At 46.0% G+C, this 26,070-nt stretch overlaps 2 protein-coding genes across 7 annotated transcripts; one reads left to right on the top strand and one right to left on the bottom strand.

Moving 5' to 3' along the window:
* Positions 1-85: 85 nt before the first annotated feature.
* On the top strand, positions 86-2,951 carry C12H6orf120 (chromosome 12 C6orf120 homolog). Its single transcript, XM_038555023.1, has 2 exons — positions 86-164; positions 534-2,951. Exon 2 carries the CDS (start codon positions 573-575, stop codon positions 1,125-1,127), a length of 555 nt encoding a protein of 184 aa, XP_038410951.1. The 5' UTR covers positions 86-164; positions 534-572; the 3' UTR covers positions 1,128-2,951.
* On the bottom strand, positions 1,969-24,849 carry PHF10 (PHD finger protein 10). Of its 6 annotated transcripts, none has more exons than XM_038555017.1 (12): positions 24,831-24,849; positions 20,592-20,698; positions 18,566-18,696; positions 17,875-17,958; positions 15,523-15,656; positions 15,276-15,425; positions 14,255-14,364; positions 12,840-12,993; positions 8,260-8,415; positions 3,687-3,795; positions 3,213-3,401; positions 1,969-2,164 (listed from the first exon to the last, which is right to left on the bottom strand). In XM_038555017.1, exons 2-12 carry the CDS (start codon positions 20,642-20,644, stop codon positions 2,079-2,081), a joined length of 1,356 nt encoding a protein of 451 aa, XP_038410945.1. In that variant the 5' UTR covers positions 20,645-20,698; positions 24,831-24,849; the 3' UTR covers positions 1,969-2,078. The 6 variants fall into 6 exon arrangements, with proteins under 6 accessions (XP_038410945.1, XP_038410944.1, XP_038410946.1 ...); XM_038555016.1 differs by lacking the exon at positions 24,831-24,849 and adding an exon at positions 24,613-24,740; XM_038555018.1 differs by lacking the exon at positions 24,831-24,849 and adding an exon at positions 24,334-24,398.
* Positions 24,850-26,070: the final 1,221 nt, after the last annotated feature.

A 26,070-nucleotide genomic window follows, 5' to 3' on the forward strand; every position in this document is an offset into this window, starting at 1 on the left:
GCTCCACGCCCACTGCCCGCCGTCAGGGCCGCCAGAGGCCAACGCCTTCCGTTTCCGGGTCTCGCCTCACTTCCGGGCGCCGCCTCACTTCCGGTTGCTGCGGCGCGGCGGCGGCCCGGCAGCGGCACCGATGTCCCAGACGCGGCGCCGGGCGGGCAGCGGGGGTGAGTAGGGCCGGGGCTCCTCCGCCGCACAGCCGCCCCTCCGCTCGGCCCCGCCCTCCGCGCCCCTTCCGCCGCCGTCCCCCGCCCCCTCCCCCCACCCTTCCCCGCGGCCTCCCCGCCCCCCCTGCAGCGCTCCGGCCCCTCCTCCCCCCTCGCCTCCCCGCACCGCTGCGCGCTCCCCTCCCTCCTCCCCTCCCTCCTCCCCTCCCTTCCCTCTGCACCTTCCGCCTCTCCCCTGCTCCGTGCATCGCTCCGTCCCCCCTCCCCCCGCAGCGCTCCCTGTCTCTCCGCCCTCCCCCCCTGCACCTCCCAGGGGACCGCCCCTGAGCCCCGCCCGCCGCGCTGAGGGTGCCTCTGGTCCTCCGGCAGCGCGACCGCAAGGAGGCAGGTGACCGGCCGGCGTCGGGCATGGCCGCTGCCTGGAAGCGCGCTCTGCTGGTCCTGCTGGCCTCGCAGGTGGTGTCCTCGCTGAGCTCGGGGGACGAGGACGAAGTCCCCGAAGACTGGGTCCTCCTGCACGTGGTGCAGGGCCAGATAGGAGCCGGGAACTACAGCTACTTACGGCTCAACCACGAGGGGAAGATCGTCCTGAGGATGCGGAGCCTGAAGGGCGACGCGGACCTGTACGTGTCGGACAGCACGCTGCACCCCAGCTTCGACGACTACGAGCTGCAGTCCGTCACGTGCGGCCAGGACGTGGTGGCCATCCCCGCGCACTTCCAGCGGCCCGTGGGCATCGGCATCTACGGGCACCCGTCCCACCACGAGAGCGAGTTCGAGATGAAGGTGTACTACGACCGGAGGCTCGAGCCGTCCCCGTTCTCCGAGGCCGCCACCTCCGAGGCCCGCGACGTGGCTCACCGGCAGGCCCAGGCCCCGGAGGACGCGTCCCAGGAGGAGGAGTCCGTGCTCTGGACCATAGTGATTAGCGTCCTCAAGCTGGTCCTGGAGATTCTGTTCTGACGCCCTGGCGCGCCCTGGAGCCTCCTCCCTGAGTCTGCGAGCCCCGCTACGACCCAGCTACGTTCTCTGGTGGAAATTGTGGCTTCTGATCGGGGGATGGAAAATAAAGCCATACGCTTGTGTTACCTCATACACCCCAAAAGGAGGGAAAGCAGCAAGAACGATGTTAGTATTTTCTCAGAGGTCAAAATTCCTGTAAAAGGAATGCGCACAATAAAATGTTTAGACTCCGGTTGATAGCTTGTCAGGTGACTGAAACAGGGCAGTAGCCTAGGAATATAGAAGATAAATCAAAACAGAGCATCAGATGAAAGGGCTGGTAGCTAGAACTGTGTTCTCCCTAGAGTTTCTGAATGAAGTTACAATGTGTTTAGGACTTTGAAGCTGCTGCTGAAATCAAGCCTGAAACGTACATTTTTGCGCTTTTGCGTGGCTGCGGGGCTAAAGCGCTGGGCCTGCCCCCAGGTGGAGTGGGCGCCCCTGTCCAGACAGGAAACCCAGCTGCACCAACTCTCATCAGATCGTTTGTTATTTATCATCCTGGCCTACCTATTAGTTAAAATTCTTCCATCATTAAATAACTTTGTTATGCTGCCAGTGGTAGGCCAGAGACCATATAGATTAGGAAAATTTCATGCAACTACTATTCACTTTCTGGTCAATGAAGGAATAGTTGAGTATTTCGATTACGTAATATTTCCACTGAATTTCTGAATAGAGCCAAAGTACTAAAGATTTAAAAAAAACTTTGGGAAAATGAACTATGATTTCTCTATCTAAAATTGGTTTCGAAGGTAAAAGTAGCTTATAATAAATAAAGTAGCAGATTTTAAGCACATAGTTAATTTCAGAAATCTTTTATTGGCATAAAATTGAGAATGTAAATAAATTGGCACCAAATATTTCATTTATATCCATATTACAATATTGGGGTCAGAAAGCTATTTTATCTTATCCCTCTTTGCTGTTTTTCCCCCTTCTGCCCACTTTCCTGGGAGTTGGGGGGGCTCGCTGACAACAGTCACAAATCCAGCGACCTAGGAGAAAAATTGTTAGTTAATATACTATGAAATTTAATTCTTTAGGACTGAATTTTAAACCCATTTGGCTCTCCTTTAGCTATCGCTAGTAATTTCTCTGTGGATTTGTGTTGTGAAGGGCACTTAGTTCTAATAAGGAGTTCTAATAATTTTTAAGGAGAAAAATAAACTCCCTTAAAATAATCAGTGTAATCAATACCATGTGAAATTCAATGCAAGTGGAGGGGGCAGGAGGTAATTGTGTGTAATGATGGGGACCTTTGAAAACTACCATCCTTTCTATAACCCAAACACTACCACACTTTGAGTTCAATAATACAAATCCTGATATAAAACTTGTTACAGAGTTTGGCTCACTTTCAGCCGTTTCCCTGCTGCTCAGTGGCAAGTGCGAGTCTAAACTTCCTCCCAAGGCCGGTGTACCAGACTCAGCACTTTAAACTTAATCACTGATAAACTGCACCATGTACTCCATCTGAGTTACTACAGAACTTCAAGTTGCCTGCTTCTTAATGATTCCCAGGAAACTTAGTTCTAGGCATACATTTTATAAAGTATTATACAGTGTTAACTATGCAAATAAGTTCTAAATTTACACAATTATGTGTAATATTTTAGTCCAATTACTGTGATTTATTCGACTCTGTTCATTCCAAAGTTATCTGGAATTGTCATGCTGTCTCATTTTATAGAAATCTGGTTTAATATTTATAAAGGCATAGCAGTCATTTTGTTAAGTTTCTGAATAGATGACATAAAAATAAAATCAAGGCTTTGAAACAAACTGATGCTCTTTAGTTCTTCCAGTAGAAAGACATGAGTTCTCTATGTATTAAGCTGTACCTCTAACACTTACATCCCACTTGTGATTCAGTTGGGTTACCTAGGGATGAAAAGCAGGTGGACATTTTCTGGGTAACCACAGCTCTGGTCACTTCTTGTGAACAGAAGGATCTTTATGGTGTTTATGTGAGCCTTTAAGAAAAAAAGGCTGGGAGAGTCCCTTCACTCAGAGATAACGTTCCTCCTTTTTTTCAGTCTTTACCTGATGGAATAGCACCAAGGCCCACACAAAAAGTATGATAACCTCTGTCACACACATCACAGAACATCATTTCTTCTTCGTGGTGGGGCTGTCCACATATAATGCAAGTTTTACACTCCATACATTGCCATGGGTAGGTCTTAATCATAGAAACAAGCTCCATTGTCATATCCAGGCAAGAAGGATGGCCTAAACCAAAACCAGCATTAGTATTTCACGTAAGAATTTTGCACTTACTATGGCATAATCAAATGCTAATTTGCTTCGGGAGTTCTTGAGAATGGCTACAATGTTTAATCACCAAAGAAATGACAATACAAAGTAGAGAATACACGGGCTGCTTTTCTATGCCTCATAGGTCACCCTATATATTTGATGATTCTTTGACTCAGGTCTAGCTGACAACTAGAAATCCTGGTTTCTGAAGCAACAAATAGGGTGGTTAAAATGTTAAGAAGACATGTCAGTACTTACCACTGTTATCACACTGGGAGCAGTGTATAAGTGATTCAGCCTTCCCTTTCTTGTTGGACTCCTTACCCTTCAGACAAATTCCACATAGAGCATTTGGAATGACCTTTGGCTGGAAGGGTAGAAGAGGGCTATAAATTCATGCCAGAAGAACTTCCTATGGGTTCATAAGGAATTGTAACTGCCTTATCTTTACTTTTGGTATCTTGCTAATGAGGACCTTTTTGAAAGACCTAACTTGAGAGCCAGCTTTCAAATACAATGGCCTACTGGCTAAAGCCTTAGATGTGGTTTTAAAATTTTGTCAACAGCATGATCTCATGTTAGGATTAAATGTGGCATTCTACACTGCCTACGGGCACAGTAAGATCTGTATAATGAACTGGAAGGGCAGACTACAATGTCAAATTGCACTTTTAACTGGAAGAGAAAAATCCAGGTACCGAATGACCATTACCTAGAAGTCTGGCTTACTGTACAATGGAAGGCTCCATGTTAAGAAGCTTATATACTGATTTTGTTAAAACCTGATTATTTTACAAGGTTGTAAAAATAGATCTATAAAATCTAAGTCACAAAACCAATATTTTAACAGTTTTAGTTGAAAAAGGTCTCATCCATACATTGTCATGTGCATAAATGTTTCTGGAAACCAAGCTATGATTATTCCCTTAGCATATCTAAGAATAAAAAAGCCTATGCTTAGGGGAAAAGCATTCAGTTTAAGACACAAAACATAAAAGAAAAAAAAGTAAGTTTTCAGACACGCAAAAAAAAAAAAAAAAAAGCTATCACTTAAAAAAGTTACAATACCCTCATATTCTTGAGTACCGTTTGTTTTTTAGGTTAAAGATTTGCTCAATCAAATGAAGGTATTTGGGATTTAAGAAAACATCAACACATGGAAAAGGAAGAAGAAAAGATTCATGGCACCTACAATTATCATCAGGGGAGGGAGAATGTACACATCATGGTTTTGACCATCATAAAATGGTGTTCGTGCTATTTGAATACCTAGTAACGGTGGCAGAAAAAGAAGGGCTAGCATGGGCCAAGTAGGAGCTGGGCCGGGGGCATGTGTGTATACATAAACTAGGGGGGAGAGTATCTTCAACAGGATTGTCGTATTTGTTTTATTCCAACCCAGCCAAGTATATCTTCTATTTCTCTCTCCTAAGCTACTAAACCAAAAGAGGAGCCTAAAGGAAACTCCAACTTTGTATACAGCATTCCAGCTTTGAAATGTCTCACTGCCACCTTCAAAACCTGTTAGGCCTAAATAATTTGTTCTTAATTATTTAAATTCTTTATGTCTTGTCTTTCTTTGCAAAAGATGACAGAGGCATTCAAAAATAATTTTTGGCTTATTTATTTAAAAAAAAAGTCAACCTTATACATAAATATAATAAAAACAATAACTCTAAACAATCACAAATGTCTCTACAAAATAATAAATACCATGGAAGTTAAAACATACATATAAAACTTTACCGTGAGCTATTCTACATCTCCTGTATGTGTATCTGTATACCCTGCTCCCCCAACAAAAGGATAGTGTCACATGCTCACACCATGTGCAGTGTGCAGTTACCCTCCGTTGTTGCTGCTACATTCTAAGCAGGAGGTTCTCGCTGTGTCTCCTACACCTAAATACGAAATAGCTAGAAGTATACTTCTATGATCCAAGTTCTGACCCGGTGACGTCCACATCTGTAACTGCCATCATATACAGCAGAAAACTACCTCTCAATAGACCAAAATAAGAGCTCTCTTTTGGTTATGGCACCTGCACCGAATGTAAAAGATATACTTATTTAATACTTGTAGTTGACGTTAGATACTGACATACCAAGTATTCGAACATCTTTCACTAAAGTCAGGGAAGTAACTACACAGTATTAAATTCTAAAAGAACTCCTCACAGGAGATCCTTTACAAAAGTCAAAAAGGAATAAAACACAAGGCTAGTCATTCACATTCTAGAGCAATTCAAGTTCTACAGCCATTAAAATATACATTCAACACCTATGATAAAAAGGAACACCAAGAAAATTCTAGGTTTACTTCTAAGCTTCACATAATATTTTGTTAAATCACTTAAATTTTTTCTTACCCAATAGTCTTCATCTTGATGAAAGAGGGAATGACAGGGGTGGAGAATGGAGGGAGGGAGGGGGAGGGAGGGAGGGAGGGAGGGAGAGAGAGAGAGAGAGAGAGCTTTGTAGCATTTTCTATGGCAATTCTTTGTTCACTGAAGCACTCTGAGCTCTCTGAGAAGCACCCTGCTCAAACCCAGGACTGCCAGCTGGGAAGCTAGTCTGGGAAGGAGACTCCTCTGACGGAGGAGGAAGGGAGCAGTGCACAGAACTCCCGCAAAGATGACAGAACAGAACCCTACATCTGACAGAGACAGTTCTACCTCTAGTAACTGCAACAACATCCAAGTTTCACTATTGACAAGAAAATTGAAATTCTCCTCCTAATGGTTCTCAGCATCTCAAATAGAAGGCTCACAATACACTGACTTTCCTGTGTGAAAAATAACCAAAGATAAGTGAGACTTTCACGGTAGCACTAATATAGTATAGATTTTAATTATAAACTTGTCACATAGGCCTGAATCCTAACAATTATGCTTTAATTGCAGGTTAATGTAACCTAAACAATACTGTCCTACAAATTAAGGGCAAGCACTAGTGAATCTTACTAAGCAAGACATCAGATACATCATTTTTCTTAACTCCAACATATCTATATATATGACCTTCAGCTTGAAGTACCCTAATATTTAGGCACATCTTGGCTTATTAATATTTTTCATAGAGAGGTTACTTTTAATAAGCATGTTCACATTAATGTATTAAGTCTAGGTAAAACTTTGAAATACCTGAAACATTTTTAGGTACTAAAAATGTTCACAGAAATTATAAAATGTGTATTTTGCATATTACACTCCCTTGAGTAATATCAATTGAGATTAATCTATAGGATTTCTTCTCTATTAAATCAATGATACTGTGGAACAATTCTTCATTTTCAGCCTCTATAAAAACATCTACTTCAACATTCTCTCCTCCGAACCCACGATGAATCCAGGCTTATTGTGAAAGATCTCCTCAATGCTGACAGAGTACTTTGAGCTGCCACCCCCATTTGAAGACCAGCAACACACTCTGCAGCACACATACCAGGCTAACTTTCCAAGATTTAATCTTTGGAGTTCATTTGCTTTCAATTATAAGCATTAATTAAATCTTTCATTTTAAAACTTAGGTAAGCTACATATGTAAAAACAAGTATAAAAATCACATAGCTGCAGCCTACTTAAGCCATCCTTGGAAAGCCAACCCTTGCCGAAAGAAGCTTAAGATTTGCTTGTCATAGGCTGAAAAAATATGCTTTTTTAAAATTGATTATGTAAAAGCATTTTCAATGTTAAATATGGATTAAATACACTAATAACACTAATTTGTTAAGTTGCTTTGTTTACTACAGGAAAAGAAAGGTAAGTGGACTGCTAGAAGGGTCCGTCTGGGGAAGGGAAGTTGGCTGGCAGCCTGCATGCACCTGTTCTTCTAGATCGTCCACCGCCATCCCAATCGTGACACACGATAAGATGTTTAATAAGTCCACTCGGCAAAACTACTCGATCACCTTACTCTAAAACATTCCTTCAAACACCTTCATAACCACAATAAGAATCATACTCGGATACATTCCAGACCATAGGAATGGTCCGTTTTACTATTACTATCCAGAACATAAAAGTGTACAGCTGATTTCACTCCTTGTAGGACACTCCTATCCCCCACGTGGGGATAAGGCTACTCACCTCTCACCAAGCCCTCTGAAGGGGAAAGGACAGACTGCAGGAGGAGCAGTAACAATACTGCTGAGAGCATACTATCTTACTCTGAGAGCATCCAGACCGGAAGTTAACAAGTACACGTATGTAAGCCAAACTACGTCACTAAATAATGCTTAAATCCTGGTTGTAGAATTAGAGAGGCTATTTGCTGAGGTTAGGCTAAAAATCACCACAGTGTAAATAACAGGTTTTACTATTTTCAGTTACAGAATTAGCTAGATTTGGCAAATGGATCAAATAACCTTTAGATTGAACCCAGTTCTTTCTCCAGGAGAGGAAGCTTATTCCAAGAGTCTCTCCACCCTTACTTTACAGCTTAGCATGCTCAGCTATACTAAATACTAGGATATTTTAAATGTCAGATAATTATGATCTTTACTCCAAGGAAACAAAGGATAAAGTTCTGTCTATGAAATAAATTTTTAAAAACCCATACTTGCCTGGTTATTGTTTAAAAGACAAAAAAAGATTTTCTTATAAATTGTACATATACAGAAAACAGAAGCTGAACCATAGGCAAAAGTGACAGAAAAGCCACCAGGAAAATAAAGCAAAAAAGAAGGAAGCTGACAGAGGGCACACGCCACAGAAGAGCAGCTAGTCAAGTGCAGCAGGCAGAGCTCCGCAACTCTGAAAGTCAAAGTTAAACTATGTCGGGGAGAGAGGCTGGTCAGGGAAGAAGCGGAGTCAGGGGCTTTTTTCTTCTACCTTGTACCCAGGGACTGACTTGGACAGTACAGAACGTTTGGAAGCATCTTTTCTTGGAGTAGCAGCTTTGTCCTTGGATCTCTGTCTTCCCTGGAATGGCTCCTCCTGGCCATCGGGAAGGCCTTCTCCTTCAGACACGTTGCCGGAGGAGCTGTCCTGGAGGTCAAAAGCACACACAGATTCCTTGGAATAGACACAGATTGAGAGTGACTTTGCATGCTACAGCAAAGATTTTGTTTAAGTTTTGAAGTTCCATCAAAGTAAAAATAAAAAAATAACTATAAATATAAAAAAAAGTTTTCTAGTGCAAACTGAAAGAAGTCATGTTAAAAATCACCTACCTGTCTTAGAAATATGACAGCACAAAGCTGATTCCATTTATACCAGCAAGTACCTTAAGCCATTGTTTTCTGACTTAACATGAACAGAATTGTCTGCTTCAACTGCTACTACTCCAAGACAGCTTCGACACCATTTGCCGTGTCACAAGGGGGCATTATTTATTTCGTAAAAAGTTGTTTAAAAACTAAATGGTCTTTTTGAACTTGGACACAGCAACTTCTTGCAAGATACATCCATGAAGGCAAGAGAAACAAAAGCAAAAATGAACTATTGGGACTTCATCAAGATAAGAAGCTTTCCCACCGCAAAAGAAAGTCAACAAAACTCAAAGACAACCTACAGAATGGGAGAAGATATTTGCAAATGACGTATTAGATAAAGGGCTAGTTTCCAAGATCTGTAAAGAACTTATTAAACTCAACACCAAAGAAACAAACAATCCAATCATGAAATGGGCAAAAGACATGAAGAGAAATGTCACAGAGGAAGACATAGACATGGCCAACAAGCACATGAGAAAATGCTCCGCGTCACTGGCCATCAGGGAAATACAAATCAAAACCACAGTGAGATCCCACCTCACCCCAGTGAGAATGGGGAAAATTAACAAGGCAGGAAACCACAAATGTTGGAGAGGATGCGGAGAAAGGGGAAGCCTCCTGCACTGTGGGTGGGAATGTGACCTGGTGTAGCCACTCTGGGAAACTGTGTGGAGGTTCCTCAAAGAGGTAAAAATAGACCTGCCCTATGACCCAGCAACTGCACTGCTGGGGATTTACCCCAAAGATGCAGATGCAGTGAAACGCTGGGACACCTGCACCCCGATGTTTCTAGCAGCAATGTCCACAATAGCCACACTGTGGAAGGAGCCTCAGTGTCCATCAAAAGATGATGGATAAAGAAGCTGTGGTTTATGTATACAATGGAATATTCCTCAGCCATTAGAAACGACAAATCCCCCATTTGCTTCGACGTGGATGGACCTGGAGGGTATGATGCTGAGTGAAATAAGTCAATCAGAGAAGGACAAACATTATAGGGTCTCATTCATTTGGGGAATATAAAAAATAGTGCAAGGGAATAAAGGGGAAAGGAGAAAAAAATGAGTGGGAAATATCAGAAAGGGAAACAGAACATGAGAGACTCCTAACTCTGGGAAACGAAGTAGGGTAGGGGTGGTGGAAGGGAAGTTGGGCGGGAGGTGGGGGTGACTGGGTGACGGGCACTGAGAGGGGCACTTGATGGGATGAGCAGTGAGTGTTATTCTATATGTTGGCAAATTGAACACCAATAAAAAAAAAATTAAAAAAAAAAAAACCTAAATGGTCTTAAGTAACTGTGGGTATTGGGTAGCCTGGGTGGCTCAGCGGTTTAGCGCCACCTTCAGCCCAGGGCGTGATCCTGGAGACCCCGGATCGAGTCCCACGTCGGGCTCCCTGCATGGAGCCTGCTTCTCCCACTGCTTGTGTCTCTGCCTCTCTCTCTCTGTTTCTCATGAATAAATAAAATCTTTAAAAAAAAAAAAAAAAAAAAGGACAGCCCGCGTGGCTCAGGCGTTTAGCGCAGCCTTCAGTCTAGGGCATGATCCCAGAGACCGGGGATCAAGTCCCACGTCAGGCTCCCTGCTTGGAGACTGCTTCTCCCTCTGACTCTCTCTCTCTCTCGGTCTCTATGAATAAATAAATAAAATCTTTAAGAAAAAAAATCTTAAAAAAAAAAACAAACTATGGGTATTTTTACTGAGTAATAAATGTCATTTAAAAAAGTTCTTCATGCACTCACTTGTACTCCATGTAAGTGTCAATATCGTCAAGCCTTTTATGACAGTATCTGACGTGTTTTAAATGTCGAGATTTAGGAGTTCAACATCTGATCATTTAATACTTCATTTGTTAATTTTAAATTTTCTAATTAAAATTAAAATGCTATATATTCATATAAATTATGAAAATTATAAATCAAAATATTTGGTTATCTGTAACTACGATAAATATCCTGAGAACTACTGGGAACATGAATGCATGTCTACATACAAAAAAACCAGATTCACACATTCACACGTTCACACATACCCTATCAATTCATATCCCTCATTTTTTTAAAAAACCACAAAACTGGTGGGGCACCTGGATATCTTAGTCTGTTAAGCATCTGACTCTTGGTTTCAGCTCAGGTCCTGATCTCAGGGTCGGGGATGGAGCCACAGTGTCCGGCTCTGCTCAGCAGGGAGTCGGCTGGAGATTCTCTCCCTCTGCCGGTCCCCTACTCCTCTAAATTAAACAATCTTTAAATATGTTCTTGAAAAAAAACCACACACACACAAAACTGGATTGTGCTCTGTGTGTATGCATGTGTTTTTTAATGGTTTAAAGCATTATGTGGGGTAGCCTGGGTGGCTCAGTGGTGGAGCACCTGCCTTCAGCCCAGGGCGTGACCCTGGGGTCCTGGGATCGAGTCCCACATCAGGCTCCCTTCATGGAGCCTGCTTCTCCCTCTGCCTGTGTCTCTGCCTCTCTTTCTATCTCTCATGAATAAATAAAGAAAATCTTTAAAAAAAAAAAAAAGCATTATGTGGATTTTATCACATCATTAGATATTCTTTATGGATTTTATCACATCATTAGATGTTCTTTGTTTTTTTTTTAAGATTTTATTTATTTATTCATGATAGACAGAGAGAGAGAGAGGCAGAGACACAGGCAGAGGGAGAAGCAGGCTCCATGCCGGGAGCCCGACACGGGACTCGATTCCGGGACTCCAGGATTGCGCTCTGGGCCAAAGGCAGGCACTAAACCGCTGAGCCACCCAGGGATCCCCTAGATATTCTTTGAACTTCATTTCTATCATGTAATAGATCACCTACTGTGGACATTAAACTTTTTTTTTAAATATATTTTATTCATTCATTGAGAGAGAGAGAGAGGCAGAGACACAGGCAGAGGGAGAAGCAGGCTCCACATCAGGAGCCCGATGTGGGACCGGATCCCAAGACTCCAGGGCCATGCCCTGGGCCGAAGGCAGCCACCAAACCGATGAGCCATCCAGGGATCCCCTGTGGACATTAAACTTATTCCTAATTTCCATTATAAAAAATACAGTTAACACTCCAATGGCAGGACACCTGGGTGGCTCAGTGTTTGGTCGTCTGCCTTTGGCTCAGGTTGTGATCCTGGAGTCCTGGGATCGAGTTCCGTGTCCCACATCGGGCACCCCCAAGGAGCCTGCTTCTCCCTCTGCCTATGTCTCTGCCTCTCTCTGTATCTCTCATGAATAAATAAATAAAATCTTTAAAAAGAAAACCAAAAACTCCAATGGCCATTTTTTTCCTAATTAAATTTTGTCCTTCAGATAAATTCTATTAGTGCATTTGCTAGGTCAAATTCTGTGCAAGTTAAAAATCTTGGTATATGCTGTTAAATGCTCTCCTGGAATGTTGGGTTACTTTTTACTTCTACAGGCAGAGTGAGGGAAAATTCAACTATAACATCATGCCCACACCACAGCTCCCCTTTTACCAATAAAAAAGGAGCTAAGTGGTACCACCACTTTAATACTTGAATAGCATCTTATTTTATGTAACATGTACCATTAAATAGGTTTTACAATTGTTGGGGACAAAAAAATAAACTGCCCATTTAATAGTAGCACATTCTCAGGTTCAGGTTGGCTATAATTACGTTTAAAAATAGCCAATTGCTAAATACATTATGCTAAATGAAATAAAAATCTTCTAGCAACATGTTTTTGCTCTCCTTCCCTTCCACAGAGCACACCAACTCTCCCCAGTCATGCAACTAAAGTTTGCAAAAAAAAAAAAAAAAAGAAAGAAAAAGGCATGCAAGAAAATGTACCTAATAACAGCACAACATACCAGTCACCTTCACATTTTCCTATAGGAAATCTAAATTACTAATTAAGCAATAGGAACACATGTTAATGTGCTCCCGAAACTAAGCCAGTTCAATAGGATTGCAAACTAATGTCCATGACCTTTCCTAACCTATTTGTGATAACTTTAAGGACAACTTTAAATACAAAACTTACCAAAGGCTATCCACAGCCTGTCTGCATCAATGCACATAATAAATAATTTTCTCAATGAAAGCGCTCAGGAAATTATATGCAACTGTCCTTTTTCAAAAAGGGTGGTGGTACAATTTTAATTCTACATTCTGGGAAAAAATTAGCAAAAACTCAAGGGGAAGGAGACAGCTCCTAGTAAAGATCAATGTTCCTACCGAAGTGCCTTTATGTTTCCGTTTCTCGTCGCCTCGACCATCCTCAGCATCATCAGAATCCCCGTCGCTGTCAAGGGCTGGGAGCTCAGGATCCAGAGGGGGCTCATAAAGCGCGGTGTTTAATGGCAGATACCGCAGCTCATCTGGTGAGTATCTGAGGATCAGAGAGACGATTGTCACTTGTCTTTTTACAATTAATACGAATGATCTAATTTGTGAGCTTTAAAGGTAGCCTTAACCTTCTCAATTAACCCCAAATACTTTTGGAAAATGACTACAAATGTAACAAATAAGTTTTCATTTTGTATCAAGTAAGGAAAATAAATGAGAAGCCTAAACGTTTTTTACACCAGGCTAAAAGTATATCATATGCATTTGATTATCAAAAGAGGAAGTCTCCCTCCTTTATCTTCAACCCAAAATAGAAAAAAAAAGTCAGCAGACTAAGGTAGAACTGTGGCAATTCAAGACTGTGCACAAAACCCATGCCTCCTGATCACTCCCACCCTCCCCTCACCCCATATCACTGCTTGTGGGTCCCCGTGGACTGCAGGACGATGCGTCCACCTCACAGGTGGATGTGATGATGACATCAGTCGACACACATGATGCACAGCAGTGGGTGGTACATGACATTATTTAAGAAATTTTTTTTAAAAACTTGTGATGCATGTACTCTAACAAATGTAATCATCACTTTTAATAATTTGCTGACCCCAAAGCGAAATTAAGATCTGCAACCCATGATTTAAATTGGACTTTCAAATAGTATGATCCTATAGTCTATTTTAAACACTGTTCTCTAAAGACCAGTCTCTATCCTCAAGAACATAAAGCTTAAAGGTGAGAGTTTTCAAACAAAAGGACCCTGTTAGCCTTATTTTCAATTACACCCAGGTTGGGAATGAGAGAGAAGCAGCCATCCCGGACAGAGTGGAAGCAGCAGCCAGGCCAGGGCAGTGACGTGGCCGGCACAACCAGGTGGCCCAGCCCGCCCTGCAGCCATTCTGCTTCCTCCTCGACATCCTCTGCAGACTGAGCCAGTGCTTCCCGGTTGGCAGGTCTGGGGTTGTGCCCGAGAGTCTGCACTCCCAATCAGCTTTCAAATGACACGGGTGCTGCTGGGCCATGAAGCACAATGTAAGGACCGAAGCACTGGTCCACCTGCATCTGCCACGGACACACGAACAGGTGCGGGCAGGGAGATGGGCAGCTCCAGCTTTGTCGGCAGATGTTTACGTTGTGGCTGAAGGGTGTTCTTCACTGATGAACCACAGAAAACAGGATACTGGCCCAGATCTCACACAACATCTCAAGGTGGTACACACAGAGCTCAACTCTTTGGAGGCAAGTACACAAGACTCTGCAGTCCCCCAGCAGTACCCAATAACGATGGTAATAAAACCAATGGATACCTTTTGTAGTATTCCTGGAACTGTCCGGGGATGAGGGCCACTGGGTAAGAACTGACCTTGGTTCTCTCAGTTGGTAACACTTTGTACTTCCCCTGAGGCACCTGGATGACCTGGGTTGACGTGAAGAGAAATACGTAAGTGATTCTATGCTGGGAATCCAGGTCCTAGGAACACAATCCTCCTGTTCTCCACCATGCTCCTTCCCACAAAAGGCTAAAAACACAGGAGACATTAGGAACTAAAACCCAAGGGGACAGTGGGGAGGTTTCTAGCCACACAGGTGAAGTTTATCTGGCTCTTCACCACAGCCAGCACTTCTGAGGGAAAGGTAGCCTGCTTCTGTTCACCAATGGCAAGAGCAGCGGGAGCTGAGCAACACATACAACGTCCTCATCTATGAAATGAGAACAATACTAGTTTCAACCTCACATGGCAACTGTGAGAATTAAGTGAATTAATATGAAAAAAATTTTTTTTAATATTTTTTATTTATTTATTTATGATAGTCACACACACAGAGAGAGAGAGAGAAAGAGAGAGAGAGAGAGAGAGGCAGAGACACAGGCAGAGGGAGAAGCAGGCTCCATGCACCGGGAGCCCGACGTGGGATTCGATCCCGGGTCTCCAGGATCGCGCCCTGGGCCAAAGGCAGGCGCCAAACCGCTGCGCCACCCAGGGATCCCTGAAAAAATTTCTTAAAACAACCCTTGGACAAGCAGCCACTATGATATACACCTATTAGTCTCATTCAGGAGAAATGTCAACCACAGAGCAAAAGACACCACTCTCACATATATACACACACACAGAAGTGAACAGAGCGTTACTAGCACATCATTAAAAATTATATCCTAAATTCTGGAGCAGGAAAGGACACATCGCTGGTACAAAAAACAAATACAAAAAACAAAACAAAAAAAACACACCACAATGGCTAAATAAAATAAAGGAGATACTGAGCACTCTACCATGACAAGCAATTAAGTGAGGTTCGGGAACTAATAAAGTTAAGCAATCCTACGTGTGTCTGTAAGTCAAAATAAGCTCTTCTTTCTTCCATACGTTCCCGGTTTAAGTTGCTGTTAAATTCAGCTGCTTTTTTGGCAGCTTTCTTAATATACTCAGGCACTTTGCTGGCTTCAACTTTCTGAGTATTCTGTTGTTGCATTTGCTGAAATAAAAATATTACAGTTGGAAGTCACATGTAACTTTACAAAATGTCATTCTCCCCAAACCAAATAAAAGATGCTAGTCACCTCAATACTTACAGAATACTCTTTATAATGATCTGTAATTCGCTGACGTTCTTTTTCTTGTAAAATAACAGAATATTCAGCATGTTTGGCCGGATATTCTTTTATCATCAAATCAATCACTTCATCACTACGCAATGCTGTTAAACCTATTTCAGACAAAAGAAAAAAATAATAAAAAGCTCTTTTAAGGCTAAGTGAACAAAACTACTTATCAAAATTTGCTTTTCCTCCAAATTACTCTACATTTAGAGATCCCTGGGTTTAGCACCTGTCTTCGACTCAGGGCATGACCCCATGGTCCCAGGATCGAGTCCCGCATCAGGTTCCCTGCATGGAGCCTGCTTCTCCCTCTGCCTGTGTCTCTGCCTCTCTCTCTGTGTCTCTCATGAATAAATAAATAAAATCTTAAAAAAAAAAACCATAAACCACTCTACATTTAAAGTTTTCTAGTAGTCAAAGGAAAATATATTAGAAAACAATAAAAAACAATATTCATAATATAAGTCAAACAACTTTTTAAAAAGCTCATAAAATTTGCAAAGGAAAATAAATCAGCTGAGTGAAGTAAGTAAGTCAGTCGGAGAAGGACAAACATTATATGTTCTCATTCATTTGGGGAATATAAATAATAGTGAAAGGGAATATAAGGGAAGGGAGAAGAAATGTGTGGGAAATATCAGAAAGGGAGACAGAACGTAAAGACTGCTAACTCTGGGAAACGAACTAGGGGTGGTAGAAGGGGAGAAGGGCGGGGGGTGGGGGTGAATGGGTGACGGGCACTGGGGGTTATTCTGTATGTTAGTAAATTGAACACCAATAAAAAATAAATTAAAAAAAAAAGTTAAAAAAAAAAAGGAAAATAAATCAATCTTTCAACCAAATATTTTTTTTAAGATTCAATGTACTATAACACATATCCCTTTATTAAAAACAATGGCTAGGGATCCCTGGGTGGCGCAGCGGTTTAGCGCCTGCCTTTGGACCAGGGCGCGATCCTGGAGACCCGGGATCGAATCCCACGTCAGGCTCCCAGCATGGAGCCTGCTTCTCCCTCTGCCTGTGTCTCTGCCTCTCTCTCTCTCTGTGTGACTATCATAAATAAATAAAAATTAAAAAAAATTAAAAAAAAAAAAAAAAAACAATGGCTAAATAATGATGCATACTAACTATAGGCAGTTGAGACATAAGGATTATTCTTTTTTTTTTTTAATTTTTATTTATGATAGTCACACAGAGAGAGAGAGAGAGAGGCAGAGACATAGGCAGAGGGAGAAGCAGGCTCCATGCACCGGGAGCCCAACGTGGGATTCGATCCTGGGGTCCAGGATCGCGCCCTGGGCCAAAGGCAGGCGCCAAACCGCTGCGCCACCCAGGGATCCCCCATAAGGATTATTCTTAATCTAATATCCTTAGTTAAGTATATTAGAAGAAAAAAGAGCTTTTCAATATATTGCAGTAGTCTTCAAATTCAATACTCCAGAAATATTAGAGTCCATTCAAATTCCAACAAAAGCATCAACACACACATACAAGTCATACAGCCATTTTCAAAACTCAGAGCATCAGAACACCCATGGTTTTATGTTAAAAACTAGCCGAGCTGCATTAAAATGTTTATGAAAGAAAAACTGCAAAGCATGTAAATAATCATACAAAACTAAAAATAGAGCAAAATGTGCCGTTTAAGCAATAAAGACCAACACTTTTAAAAACTAATACAAAAAAAAAAACTACTAATACCAATTTTGCACACACACACATGCTGACACTTCTGTGAAATATTATAAAAGGCCATTCTCTTATGTATTTTGTTTTAAAGATTTTATTTATTTATTCATGAGAGACAGAGAGAGAGAGAGTCAGAGACACAGGCAGAGGGAGAAGCAGGCTCCATGCAGGGAGCCTGACGTGGGACTCGATCCCAGGATCCCGGGGTCATGGCCTGAGCCGAAGGCAGACGCTCAAGGCTGGGTCACCCAGACATCCCTCTTTTGTATTTTTTTAAGATTTATTCAAGATATATATATATATAGAGAGAGAGAGAGAGAGAGGATCCACAAGCAGGGGGAGGGGCAGAGGGAGAAGCCGGCTCCCGGCTGAGCAAGAAGCCCCATGCAGGTTTCAACTCCCGGACCCTGGGATCAGGACCCGAGGTGTAGGAAGATGCTTTATCGACAGAGCCACACAAGTGCCTGTTTTGTATTTTTTTTTTTTTGCCTGTTTTGTATTTTAACAAAAACCAAAAGTAAACAATTTAGCCCTTAAATAATTCGATTTCTTATTCATTTTGTAAAATACTTCAAGAAAAAGGACAAATACCCTTCCAACATCACCTCATCAACGTCTGTTCAAGCCCCCCATTACCTAGAGTGCACTGTGTCTCCGTGATGACGTTTAGCTCCCGCAGGTAGAGTTTCTCCTTATGGGACAAATCTCGTCGCTCTAAATCTCCAAAAAAAAGAACAAAAGACTATTAAAAATAGTCTTTTACATTTGTAACATTATGCATTTGTAAAACTTTCAAAAACTTAAGATTTTTAAAAAGTTTAAACTCTTCATGGATTCAAAAAAGTACTGCATGTTACATATTCCACAGATTATTAAGAGACCACGCAATCTTACAAAGTCAAGGAATAAAAGCTAAATTAAAGTCGAAAACAGAATAACCCAAAGCAAGAATAACTTAGTTGCACAGACAGCTTTTCTCCAACGCAGACGCGGCCCCATGTAGCTGCCCCCATCGCTTAGGTCAGGGAGCAACGGTAAGGAATGGGACCCCTCTGCATACGGCCATAACATATGACTGTTTCTAAAACTTTCCCCAGGAAATTCACCTTCCTCATTTTGCTTTTTAAGTCCGTTTATAAGGCATAAGAGCAAACAGAGTGGAGAGAGACGTTGGGTGAGAGCAGAAAGGAAAATCAGCCAGCAGGAGAATATACAGTTTATTAAAAATGATCTATACTCAAGTACTCAGAAGTTGAGAACCTATCAAAAAGAATTACTATTAGTTAAAAGTTAGACTTAATCTGTTACATAAACTAAGACTTAATACCTGGATATTTCCGTTTAAAGGAGGTCACACCCAAATATTCACTGACTTGTTCTTGAAGCATATAGTATTCTCCTGTTTCATCAGGTGGCCATTTGTACTCTATCAAATTTTCTGCTGGATAGTAGCTAAAGCTAAGCACAAAAATATGTATTATGCCTTAAATGTGGCTTGTATTAAGTTTTAACCATTTTTATTTTAAGGATTTATTTTTGAGGGGTTTTATTTTTAAGAATTTTGTAGAACTACTTTATTTAAATTCTCAGTCTTCTGACTCTGCCATACCAACAACTTCCCAATTGTCCAAGAACACCCAAAAACAAGCAGAGGGAGAGGAAGCAAGAGTGTGCGATACCAAACAGTAGCAGGAACACGTGCACACAACCCAAAGAACCAAGACTCACAACTGTCCGCAGTAAAGGAATCCGGTAGTGTATGAGATCTAGAAGGCCAGAACAGGGTGGGGATATCCTTTCTGAATCCCCTCTCTTGGGCTTCACGCGCATACACACTAGTTCATCCGCCCGAGGTACCAACTCACTTCCCATCTGCTGTTCGGTGAGTCAAAACAGCTAAGAAAGCAGAACTTCAAAAACCTGTTTCTCATTGAGCTGAACTACAAACCACAGTTATTTGTTCTCATAGACTCCCCAAGGCCAGAGGAGAGAACAGACCTAGTCTGATGGAGCCAGTGTACTGCCGACCAATCCCAATCCTGAGAAGCTGACTACGCATTTCTGGACCTGGACAATTCAACCTCTAAATCTCATTAGCGGACAGCACAGGCAAGAACGTGACATTACTTAACACGTCCAATTAAAAATAACAACCAAAAAGAGTTTTCTCAAAAACAGTGGTGGGAAATTAGATATCCCAAAGCAAAAATATGAAGTTGGACCCTCACTCCCTATCACATTCAAAAATAGATCAACAACCTCAATGCAAGAACCAAACCAGAAAAGTCTTATAAAACACAGGAGCAACTCTTCAGGATCTCAGATTTGGCAACTGTAGACATGACACCAAAAGCATGAGCAACAAAAGAAAAACAGATTATTTGAATTTCAACAAAACTAAAAATTTTGTTTACCAAAAGACTCTATCAATCAGATACTTTTACTCTACCAGAGTAAAAAGGCAACCCACAGAATAGGAAGAAAAAATGGCAAATCCTGTACTTTAAGTGGTTAACAAGTAGAATGCATACAAAAACTCCTACAACTCAAAAACAACACCCAACTTAAAAATGGCGAAAACACTTGAAGAGACATCTCCCCCAGAGATTCACAAATAAGTCTGACAAGATGGTCATCACATCACTAGTCATTATGGAAAGTCAAATCGAAAGGACAGTGAGATGCCACCTCACACCCCTTAGGACGGCTCTTACCAAAAAGACTGGGGCACAAGCACCGGGGAAGGACATGACCCAGTGGACACGGTGTCCCGCTGGCAGGAAGGGAAACCGCCACGACCGCCGCGGAAGGTCCCCAAAGCGTGACACGCAGAGTCCTGTTGGATCCAGCTTCTACTCTCTGAGGGACACACCCAAAGGAACTGAAACCAGGGACTGACCAGACATCCACACAGCTACGTCACCGCAACCCTGTTCCCAACAGCCCAAAGCGGGAAACAACCCGGGCCCGTCCCCAGAGGGAAGGACATACGAAAGCTGCTCTGTCCCCCCCACGGAGCACAGTTCAGCCCTGAAGAGAAATTCTGACATACGCTACAACATGGATGAGCTTTCAAGGAATCATGTGGAAAGAGGCCAGACATGGAAGGGCAAATACTGTAGGACTCCACCTACGTGAGGTGCCCTACGTCACACGGAGAGGGGGACGGGGGCTGCCAGCCGTGGGGAAGGAGGGAATTGGCAACTGTCACTGCTTCATGGCTAAGACCTTTCCACACAGTAGTGAAGTGTTCCGGAAGGGTGCAGGTGGCAGCTGAAGTGCCGGGGAGGAGGGAGGTATCGCAGAGGAGAGAAATACACCACAACTACTATTAAGCAATAAAATGACAGTACCCAAGATCTTGACTTGAAGTCTCACAACTCCTAGAGCTATCTCCTGAGCCCATTCGCCTCCTTTTGGATGGTTGGGTCCCATCATTTGAATTATCTTCATTATCATCCTATACATTCAAAAAATTCAAAACATAAGAAGAGAAACAATAAAAAATAAGAATGATTATGTATCTTCCCAGACTTGCTACAAGGCTCCACTTAAAGGTTCTTTAATGACAAATGATTATACACATGTTAACTTTCTATTATAACTAAGAAGGGCCAAGATTTTGGCATGGCAAGACCTGAGAAAAAAATCTAAAAATAATCAAAAAGTGATCTTTTATACAATCAAAAAAAGAAAAATCACAATTACCCTGTAAATGTAAATCTACTTTTCCTTTCTTAGCAACTGCAGTTAAAATGCCATGTACTTTAAAAACAAACATGTAAAATTGCTGTTAACACTCTTAATATTAAAGCAATCCCTCCTACCCCAGTTAGGAAAAAAACGTGTAGATCATTTCCTGTTTAACTCAACTGCTAGGGAGTTGATAGGACTATTCTAAAGGAGTCCTATAGGGGATCCCTGGGTGGCGCAGCGGTTTGGCGCCTGCCTTTGGCCCAGGGCGCGATCCTGGAGACCCGGGATCGAATCCCACATCGGGCTCCCGGTGCATGGAGCCTGCTTCTCCCTCTGCCTATGTCTCTGCCTCTCTCTCTCTCTCACTGTGTGCCTATCATAAATAAATAAAAAAAATTTAAAAAAAAAAAAAAAAAAAAAAATAAAGGAGTCCTATATACTTCTATTTCCATGAAAAAAGAAAATGCAAAGACTAAAAACAGGTTACCAACCCTGTCAGTTTTTTTCTTACATTGCAAAAATTCAGCAAAAATATTCCCTAGTAAGAGTCATCAATTGATACAGCAAGAGACGCGCATCCCCACCAAAAGAGGAATGGCTTAAGTGTTTTAGGTGACATTATCTGTGGTGAGGCATTAATACCAAGACTCTAGTTGGGCCATTCCATTCAGAACATAAGTGAGCCATCAGATGTTAGCAAATTGACTTATTCACATTACTAGCTAAGGCTTAATGACCGTAAGGCGTACGAAAATAACTAAAACAAAAAAAAATCAATTAAATGTAGATTCGTAAGATGAATACAATTTTGTTAGATAGCATGGTCTTCTTGCTACGTGGTAAAACGAACCCAATCCAGCAGAGTACAAGGCTGGCCTGGCACCGTCCTGGGCGCTGGCCTCCACCAGCTGAGCCTGTGCCCTCTGAGCCGCCTCCTCTTCGTAACACTGAGGCGATAACGGGGCCTCATGACGTGGCTAATGCAAGGATTAAAGGAGTTAAACACGCGGGAAGCGCTCAGAGCAGGGCCTAGCGGGTCATGAAGTGTCCTATAAAAGTTAACCCGCGAGACAACCAGAAAGTCTCAAACGGCTCCGCTACTAGGAACCGACTCCGATTCTTTCTCAAATAGTGTGTGTGTGTGTGTGTGTGTATGGCAGGTTGTCCTTTGTAGCTCCTGTATAATCATCAAAAAACTGCCTAATCCCATTAAGAAAGGCAACCAGGTAGGAGATGGAGAAGAGAATACATGTTATTCTCCAAAAATGTGCATTTAACAGTAAGAATCAGAGTGGAGACAATACGATTCGGGAACAACTCCCTTTAATAAGCAAATTCAGGTATTACGGTTTTGTTTTGGTTTGTTTGTTTTTTGGTTTTTGCCGTTTTACTCACGACTAAGCATTTTAAGGATTTTTAGGTTTAAGTATATTTCCTTTGCTTTAAAAGTTGAAATACCCCCAAAAAAGGTAACCTGCAAAGTCCTGAGAGCAGTCGCTGGGACGAGGGCGGGGGCCGCACAGGTGCGCGGGGGCCGTCCCGCCGCGGCCACAGGTGGGCTCCCGCCGCAGGTGCGACCCCGCGACCCCGCGCCCCCGCGCCCGCTTCCGGGGCCCCCGGACCCGAGCCCCGCCTGCCCGCACGCGGCCGCTCCCCCCGCGCAGCCGCCCCCGCCGCCCCGGGACCCAGTTTCCAACTAAGTTCCCGGGGCTGCGGGGCGGCAACGCGGGGTCCCGGCCGCCCCGGGGTCACCCCGCCCGCCCCGCCCCGCCCGGGCCGGTGTCCCCGCCGCCGCCGCCGCCAGGCGCGCTCCGAACCCCCGCGGCCGCCCCGCCGCCCCAGGACCCGGGCTTCGGCGGCCGCGGCCTCCGCTCCCCCCGCGGGAGCCCCGCCCCGCCCCGCCCGGCCCCGCTCCTCACCTTCGGGGACGGCGCTCCGGGGGTGGCCGGGTCGCTGTCGCACGGCCGCGGGGACAGCGCCGCCCCGGGCCCGGCCGCCGCCGCCATCAGCCCGAGCGCCCCGCGCCGCCGCCGCCGCCGTCGCCGCCGCCTCGTCCCGGCCGCCGCCGCCGCCGCCGCCGCCGCCGCCGCGCGGGCCGCCCGCCGCCCGGGCCCCGCCCCCTCCGCCCGCCCGCCGCCCGGGGGCCGGCCCCTGCCTCCGCGCGCCCCGCGGCCCGCCAGCGCCGCCGCCACCGCCATGGCCGCCGCCAGCGCGCCTCCCGGGCGCCGCGGCTCAGGGGGCGGAAGGAGGCCGCCGGCCGCCCGCGCGCGTCAGCCCCGCCGCCCGCCCCGCTGCGGCGCCGGCCCCCGGCCTCGGCTCGCCCCGCGCCCCGTTGCCCCGCGCCCCCGCCCGGCCGCCGGCCCTCAGCCGCCCGGCCCTCAGCCTCGCCGCTCGGCCCTCAGCCCCCGCTGCCCGGCCCTCGGCCTCGCCGCCCGGCCCTCAGCCCCCGCTGCCCGGCCCTCAGCCTCGCCGCCCGGCCCTCAGCCCCCACTGCCCGGCCCTCAGCCCCCGCCGCCCGGCCCTCGGTCCCCGCCGCCCGGCCCTCGGCCCCCGCCGCCCGGCCCTCGGCCCCCGCCGCCCGACCCTCGGCCCCCGCCGCCCGGCCCTCGGCCCCCGCCGCCCGGCCCTCGGTCCCCGCCGCCCGGCCCTCAGCCGCTCCCGCCCCGCCGCCCGGCCGCCGCCGCCGCCGCCGCCACCCCACCTCCCGGCCCGCCGCAGCCCGGCGCGCTCCGCGGCCCCACCTCCCGCCGTCCCCTCAGCCCCCAGCCCCGCCCCGGCCCGCCGCCACTTGGCGCGCTCGCTGCCGCCCCCTCCCCGCGCCCCCGGCCCGGCCCCGCCGCGCGTCAGCCCTCTCCTCCCACCGCGCCCGCGCCGCCCCGCCCCCGCCCCGGGGTCCCCGCCGCCCCCTCCCCCCCCCGCCCCTCCCCGAGCCCTGGGCCCCCCGCCCCCGTCTCCCGGGGGTCTCCGCCGACACGCCCTGGGTCCAGGGGCCCGCCCCCGCCCCCCGCCCGGGGTCCCCGCGTCCCGGCGCCGCCCGGAGCGCCCAGCGGCGGGGGGCTGTGGCGGCGCCGGCCCATTTCCTCGCGCTCGGCCGGGCCCCCGCCCCTCGGGCGCCTTTGTTCTCCGCGGCTGCCGAGCCACCTGCGGGGAGCGAGCGCGCGCCAACGACGCCCCGGGCTCCCCGCCGCCCGCCGTCCGACGGCGTGACCCGGCTGGGACCAGCCCGCGCGCGGGGAATGTGCGCGGAACGTGCTCCGTAGAGCGGACCGACCCCCGCGGCCTCGGGCTGCGCGGCGCGGGCGGCCACCCCCGCTCCTCACCGCGCAGGGGTGCGGGACACGACCTGAGGGCACGAGTTTTACTGGAACCGAATTCGCAGCCCCAGTTCCCAGACTGCACCTGCCCACGCTAGGAGTCCTCGCGGGTGGGCAGGGAGCCTTCGAAGACCCGGGCCCTCGCTGTGGCCCCGAGACGGGGGAGCGGAGGCCTGGCCTCACGGCGGGCCGCGCCTCCCCTTGGTCACTCGCGCTTACTCAGCCCGCGGACGTTCGCTCGGACGGGGACGCGCGACACCAAGGGTCGAGCACCCACTTTGCGGCGCCGCCCGCCGGCTCCCGACGCTCCCCCTGCACCAGCTCCGAACCCGCGAAGGCCGCAGGATCCCCTCCGCTCACTCACCGCCGCCAGACCGGCCGCCCGTTGCCCTACTCAGGGAGAAAACGGCCTGAATCCACCAAAAAGAAACCAACAACAAATTGTCTTGACTGATCAGGGCCCTCGCTCAGATTCTGCGGACGGAATTTACCATTAAATATATATGCACATGCTCAGAATGAAACTGAATATACAATATATATTCTATAACTGAACATATACGTTCACTCATTCCAGGCTACCTTCTTCCCCTGCGCAGTCCGTCTCCGGGTCGGGCACAAGTTCAAGACTCTTCATTCCAAGCCAACAAACCCTGGCTGAGCCTCTCAACGAACAAGGCAAGCCACGACGCGTGTTAAGGAGGCACTCTGTGGATTACAGTCCCTGCCCACGGGTCGTGTCAACACCAAAAGAATATGATGCAATTATATAAATGTGTTTAGAGGCAGTTTAGGGGCACCCGGGGGGCTGGGCGGATGAGCATCTGCCTCGGGCTCGGGAGTGATCCCGGGGTCCGGGATAGAGGCCCGTGTCCACGTCAGGCTCCCTATGAGGAGCCTGTTTCTCCTTCCCCCTCTGTTCTCTGCCTCTCTGTCTGTGTCTCCCATGAATAAATAAATAAAATCTTTAAAAATAAAAAGGCAATTTAGGTGGGAAAAATTTACTTGCAAGTACATTCAGATTTTAAAGTTGACCTAGAACTGGAAAGTATCTTAAGAGACTGATGGGAAAATTACAGGTAAATGTACAACTGAAACTGGAAAAAGGATTTCAAGCCTGAAAAAGACTGAGAGGTGGAAAAGTAGGAAGCATAATTAGGCACATCAGCTACTCCACCGTGGCTTGAGGATAGGGTAAATGAAGGCAGATTCCAGGAGTTGGGGGTGAGATATACAGGGTGGTGGTACTATGCAATCAGGGAGAACAAAGATCAAGAGTTAGGATTTTGGGGGCTCCTGAGTGGCTCAGTCGCCTGAGCATTCAACTCGCTCGCTTTCTTTCTTTCTTTCTTTCTTTCTTTCTTTCTTTCTTTCTTTCTTTCTTTCTTGATCATATCCATTTATTCATGAGAGACACAGAGAGAGGCAGAGGGAGAAGCAAGCTTCCCGTGGGGACCCCAATGTGGGACTCGATCCTGGAACTCCAGGATGAGGCCCTGAGCCAAAGGTAGATACTCAACCACTAAGCCACCCAGGCGTCCCAGCTTCCAACTCTTGATCTCAGGATGGTGAGATGGAGCTCTGTGTAGGGCTCTGTACTCAGTGTGGCACCTGCTTAGGAGTCTCCCTCAGCCTCTACTCCCCCCACCCCCCTCAACTCTCTCTTAAAAAAAAAAAGTTGGGATACTTGGGTGGCTCAGTGGTTGAGCATCTGCTCAGGTCGTGATCGCAGTCCAGGGGTGGAGTCCTGCATTGGGTTCCCTGTGAGGAGCCTGCTTCTCCCTCTGCCTTTGTCTCTGCCTCTCTCCGTGTCTCTCATGAA

The sequence above is a fragment of the Canis lupus genome, chromosome 12 (genome assembly GCF_011100685.1).
Source record: "Canis lupus familiaris isolate Mischka breed German Shepherd chromosome 12, alternate assembly UU_Cfam_GSD_1.0, whole genome shotgun sequence".
NCBI lineage: Eukaryota > Metazoa > Chordata > Mammalia > Carnivora > Canidae > Canis > Canis lupus.